At 48.1% G+C, this 6,160-nt stretch overlaps 1 protein-coding gene across 2 annotated transcripts in view; it reads right to left on the bottom strand.

Moving 5' to 3' along the window:
• LOC135536652 (protocadherin-10-like) overlaps positions 1-3,559 on the bottom strand; it is a 37,656-nt gene extending 34,097 nt beyond the window's left edge. For both annotated transcript variants that reach the window (XM_064962911.1, XM_064962912.1), the window contains exon 1: positions 240-3,559. In XM_064962911.1, the coding sequence (XP_064818983.1) occupies positions 240-2,798 (2,559 nt within the window). In that variant the 5' untranslated portion in view covers positions 2,799-3,559. The remainder of the gene's footprint in view (positions 1-239) is intronic.
• Positions 3,560-6,160: the final 2,601 nt, after the last annotated feature.

Raw genomic sequence — 6,160 nt, 5'->3', positions numbered from 1 at the left:
ATATTCTCTGGCTCAACACACACTTTAATTAAATAATATTCATTATGTGAAAACCAAACAAAGTTATGCACTTTGTTTCCCCTAAAAATGTTCACATGACCCAGGTATTAAAGATAAAATGTGAAAAAACACACAGATACCCAAACAATCTTTCTTTGTCCCAATAGTCTAATGCACAGCGTGCATTTCAATTACAGACACTCACACACACACCAATGCTAATAGAAACCAAGCCTTACCTCATTGGAGAGGATGCTCCCGTTGGATAAGATGTCCGGCTGCTGGTCGCTGTACCCGGCCACTATGGCCCCACAGGGGTTGGTGTGGTCCGTGTCGGTGCTGCGCGAGGGGCTGCATGGTTTGAGGAACATCAGGTCCGTTTTCGCGCTCTCCGGTGTCAGACACACCTGGTAGCAGTAGGAGTTCTGGTTCTGATGATGGGAACCAAACCCACCTCCCATCCCGACGCCGCTGACACCAGACTCCTCCACAGGCACCTGGCCCACAGCGCCCACTCCGGTGGTGACGTTGGTACTCTGGACCAGCATGATGTCCGACTTGCTGAGCTTCTTCTGTTTCCTGCCGTGCGCCTGGCGCGAGCAACACGGGCTGCAGCACAGGCAACACTCCCCCGCCATGAGGCACGTGTACAGGTCCAGCTTCTTGTCTTTCTGGCAGCGCACAGCCAGCACGATCATAGCCAGGAGGAAGATGAAGGAGACGGCACCCAAGGCGATGATGAGGATGAGGGTGAGATCCAAAGAGGTCTCTTTGGACTTGGAGGAAGATCCTCCTCGGTCTCCACTCCGTCCATCTATAACACTATCCACCAGGATCACACTCACGCTAGCCGAGGAGGAGAGTGGCGGCTGGCCGTGGTCCCTCACCTCAATCAGCAGGTCGTAGGAGCCCTGTGGGTCGCGCTTGGTGAAGACGCGGCGTGCTGTGCGCAGCTCCCCCGTCCGCCAGTCCATGCGGAACATGCCCATCTCGTTGCCACGCAGAATGCTGTAGGAGAGCCGTGCGTTCTCGCCATCATCTGCGTCCATGGCGACAATACGCGTGACCAGGTAGCCCGGCTCGGCGGTGCGCGGCAGGTGTTCTTTGGCGGTGCCATTCTTACCGATAGGGGCTATCACCGACGGCGCGTTGTCATTCTGGTCCACAATAATGACATTAACGGTGCTGTTGGAGGAGAGCTCTGGGCTCCCGGAGTCTTTGGCCTGTACCATAAAGCTAAACTCTTTCAACTGTTCATAGTCGAATGAACGCAGTGCATAAAGGTAACCCGTGTCCTGGTTGATTGAGACATAGGTGTCGACGGACATGCCCTGGATGTCACACTCCAATATGGAGTAGGTAATGAGGGCGTTCGGACCAACGTCCGGGTCCGCGGCGCTCACCGCGTGAATAAAAGCACCTGGTACATTATTCTCCGTCACATACACATCGTAAACTGGCTGCGTGAAGCGGGGTGCATTATCGTTCTCGTCGGAAACATGTACCTTGATGGATTTGCTTGTGGCGAGGGAGGGGAGCCCCTGGTCTTTGGCTACAACGGTGATTGTGTACGAGTCTGCGTTTTCTCTGTCTAATATTCCATCCGTTACTATGGTGTAGTAGTTTTTAAATGAAGATTTGAGTTTGAAAGGAACGTCACCCAAAATCTCGCAGCTTACCAGCCCGTTGTCACCCGAGTCCCGGTCGGTGACGCTGAAGAGGGCTATGACGGTGCCCGGTGCGTCCTGTTCGCTCACAGACTCGGTCACCGTGCTGAAACTGATCTCCGGTGTGTTGTCGTTAACGTCGACCAGTTTGACCATGACTTTGCAGTGCGCGGGCACGGCGTTTGCTCCCAGGTCTTTAGCCTGGACATATATCTGGTGTGTACTACTCTCCTCATAGTCCACTTCCCCAGACACCTCTATTCTCCCCGTCCTGGCATCGATTTTAAACAGATCCTTTACCCGCGCCGGGTTGTGGTTACTGAATGAATACACTATCTCTCCGTTCTGCCCTTCATCTATATCAGTGGCGTTCAGCTGAATAACCAGAGTGCCCACTGGTGAATTCTCCCGTAGGCTCACAGTGTACACCGACTGGTCGAAGACGGGTGCGTTATCGTTGGAATCCAGGACTTTAACGACCAGGAGCGCGGTGCCCGTCCGTTGTGGCACGCCTCCATCTACTGCCGTGAGCACGTACCGATGCACCGCCTGCTGCTCCCGGTCTAGCGGTTTTTCCAGCACTAACTCCGCAAACTTGTTCCCGTCGCTCTGTGTCTGAACATCCAGGTAAAAATAGTTATTGTTCGTTATGGCGTAGGTGCTGAGCGCGTTAGTCCCGACGTCTGGGTCGAAAGCATTCTCCACCGGGAACCGGGTACCTGGGGTGGCACTTTCCGTTATCTCCACAGTGATGTCTGTCTCGGGGAAAGTGGGGGGATTGTCGTTGATATCCATCACCTCGATCTCCACGCGGAAAAGCTCGAGCGGGTTCTCCAGAAACACCTCGAGGTGCAGGTTGCACGGTACTGTCTGCCTGCATATCTCCTCCCGGTCTATTTTCTCCTTAACATAAAGATTCCCGTTCTCCAGGTTCACATCCAAGTAAGGGTTCCGCGAGCTGGGCACAGTCTGGAAGCGGCGGGCGGAAAGTTTGGTGATGTCCAACCCCAAATCCTCCGCGATATTCCCAATGACGGTCCCGTGTTCCTGCTCCTCCGGAAGAGAGAAGCGCAGCTGGCACGCGGCTCCATCCAACAAGACCGAGAGAAGGAGCGGGAATAACAAAATCATTTCCACTCCTCTCACTCTTCCTCTCTCAAGTGCACTTGGATATATGTCGTGGGTATTTTACTCCGATGTCTTACTCGAACTCAGCATTTCCCATCCCAGCTTCGGTTCGCAGGAATAAGGCAGAATCAAAAGCTGCAATAAGGAAGATAAAACTACGGCTGCTCCCCAAACCCAAACCAGCTATTCCTTCTTTCGCTCTTTGCGTCGTCGTGTCAACCGGAAAGCATTCCTGTATTTGAGTCGTGAGAATCACGGCCATTTGATCCTCTCTTCTTTCAGCAAAAAAATAAAATATATATATATTCAGTCCAGGTTTGTGAATTTTGTCCGAAGCGCCAACATCTCAGCAGGCAGAGAGAGACAAGACGTGTAGACCATAATACAATCCTCACCCACAGATGGAATCCTCACACCTATCAAGTCCCAACTTAGTGCCATAAAAATGTAAAAACATTCCTTCACGAATGCATAACTCCAGAAAGCACCATTCGCCTAAAATCCTAAACTTGAACACGGTTTGCCAACATGTAAATAAACGACAAATTGTACTTTCTCTCTCGCTTTTTCTCTCTCGCTTTATAATCAGTGCGGCTGAGCAGCAAGGAAAGCGGATGATCCTCTCTGCTCCACTCCTGTAAAGCGAGTGAGGGGGAGCGGGGTTGGTTTTGCGCACAGCATCTTTTCCCACCAGCCAATAGTGTCCGCAGACACCCGACGAGGTTACTCCTGATTGGGGCACGGGAATGCCAGCCAGCGCGCACCGTCCCACGGACCTGCCCGGACCCTTCTCTTTACTAACAACACGAGCCATCAAGCGGTGGTGGCGCTCGAGCCACTGCCCCAGCCCCGTGCAAACACGAGCATGAAGCCCCAGTCAACCGACACACCGGAGAGAAATAAAATATTTCACATATCCCGTGAATGAAATAGTCAACTAGTGGGCAACGGGTGGAATGTGAATTTGCAAATCCGTCGAAGGGTAACGTCTTGGCACAAAGCATCGTTTAAGCAGCATAGGCTACCGGTACATGCTAACTTTAAGTTAAAAGCGCAGCCAGCGAATTTTGAAAGTGAATATTGTAGAAATCGCCTATTCATCATCATAATGTGTTGTGTTATTTTCTTCTTCGGTTCAGTTTGATGAATGAACACGAAGGTAATGACTAGAGACTATGCCCAGGCAAGCAACAACAACCCTGTAGGGAAAGATGGAATGAGTGTTTTATTTCAATAGCTGCTGTTTAAAATGAAAGCCTCAGTAGAGAAGTGTGCGTGCGTGCGTGTGTGTGTGTGCACTATAGACCAAAACAGTCCGTGACCACAGGTAACATAGCGCTCTGTTCCAGTGACGCAAATCTCTACTGATTATCCTTCCGTACTGTCAAGCAAACACTCGGGTGCAATTAAGCACGCACACACGAACACACTATCCATCTAGGCTATCGATGATGATGATGTAGCCTATACTAGTCCGTGACTCACACTGACTCATTCATGCCCAGGTCGTCATGTTATGTTGAATGGTCAACGAAACATTTGCTTTCACATTCTCTATCGTTCTATCTGTGATTGGTGACCATAGGCTATTGAGTATCGATGCAGTCAGCAGCAAGGATGTAGTCAGTAGGCTGTCTTCTGTCTTATTATACGTGACCGTTGGTTATTGATGTAGTAACCGAGAACCAAAGCTTGGGGATGTTGCCAATTCTAACCCGCCGTCATGACGCACGTGCCCTCTGGCGGTCAAAACAAACGGGATTGAAGATTGCCGAAACTTTTTAATTAACCCTGTCCCCTGTCAAGTTATCAATAAGCATGATTAATGTATGATGTCTATCAAGATTATGTTTTGTTCAAATACACTACACAAATAATAAAAACGAAACTAAAACGGGAGGAAGGAATCAGTTATAAACATGTTTGTATTCATTCCCAAATTCCTTCATCCGCACAACTATCGTTGTAAATAATATGATAGTATGGGATCAATATTATGTTCTGTTGGTGCGCTAAAGACACAACGAAGAAGACATATAATTAACGTAAAGCTGTAAAAACAAAATAGCTGTAAAACGGGAGTAAATGATCAACATGTTTTAATTGCAATCTTTCTTCTTTAGGCACAACGACATGCATATAGTTTGTATCCCAAATGGCATCACAATCCCTATATATAGTGCACTACATTTAACCAGAGCCCAATAGGCCGCTAGTCAAAAATAGTGCACTACCCAGGGAATAGGGTGTCTGAATGGAGCATCCTATAATGCTCCATTCATTCATATTCCGTTTAATGTAGCATAGCCAAAGCCATGCTAATAGCCTTTAGCATGTTAGTACCGCTATCTTCACTGTTTCATCATTAGCCCACTCTCTCCGACCTTAGCAATGAAACTCATTTCATCACCCTAACCTACTTATTTGATTCGTAAGCCATATGGTTTAATAGGCTATGTGTTTGCGTCCCAAATGACACCATATTCCCTATATAGCGCACGACCACGAGCCCTGGTCAAAAGGAGTGCGTTACGTAGGGTGTAAGGTGCCATTTGGGACGGAGCATCAGTCTATGCAGTGATTTGAAAAGAAAGGAACAAAAAAGGATAGACAGAAAGAGAGGAAGGCTACAATCTAAGCGTCCTTCCTGACCCACTTATTGGAGTATACAAACAGACAAAACGTCGTTGAGGGTAATTAACATAAGCTTCCGATTCCGTATTTAATAGATAGTCACGCGGCAATTACGGGACCGTAATACAAACAGACATGACCATTGTAGACTGGATTTAAGCAATATGGTGTTTAGATGATTTTGTAACATAACAAGTCTCACAGACAAAACGCTCGAGATACTGCTGGATGAATTACCATACTTGTCTTCTCTGATTCTCTGTGACAAAATCAGACTGGCACTAGTCGTGGGATGAGAGAGAGAGAGAGAATCCTTCTGAAGGAATCTTCCCAACATTCTAGAGACCAAGGTCGCCCCCTAGTGATTGTTAGCGGGACTCTGTATAAGATAGGATATTTCTACGTCTCCCCCTTAAACACTGCTCTCAGAACAGTTTAACATATTCCCCTCGTACTGGTTAAGATGCAACCTGGTGGGAGGGAACCATTCCTAGATCTGTGTCTTTACTGAGGCTGCCGTCTCCTCATAAACGCTGCTTTCTGACCAGTTTTTACATATTCCACTCATAATGGTGATGATACGATCTGATCCGAGATCTGTGATCTCAGACCAGTTTTTACATGTTCCACTCATAATGGTGATGATACGATCTGATCCTAGATCTGTGATCTCAGACCAGTTTTTACATATTCCACTCATAATGGTGATGATACGATCTGATCCTAGATCT

Source organism: Oncorhynchus masou, unplaced genomic scaffold (assembly GCF_036934945.1).
Source record: "Oncorhynchus masou masou isolate Uvic2021 unplaced genomic scaffold, UVic_Omas_1.1 unplaced_scaffold_644, whole genome shotgun sequence".
In the NCBI taxonomy this organism is placed as follows: Eukaryota; Metazoa; Chordata; class Actinopteri; order Salmoniformes; family Salmonidae; genus Oncorhynchus; species Oncorhynchus masou.
Note: the sequence above shows the minus strand (reverse complement) of the source record. Positions and strands in the feature narration are given on the sequence as shown.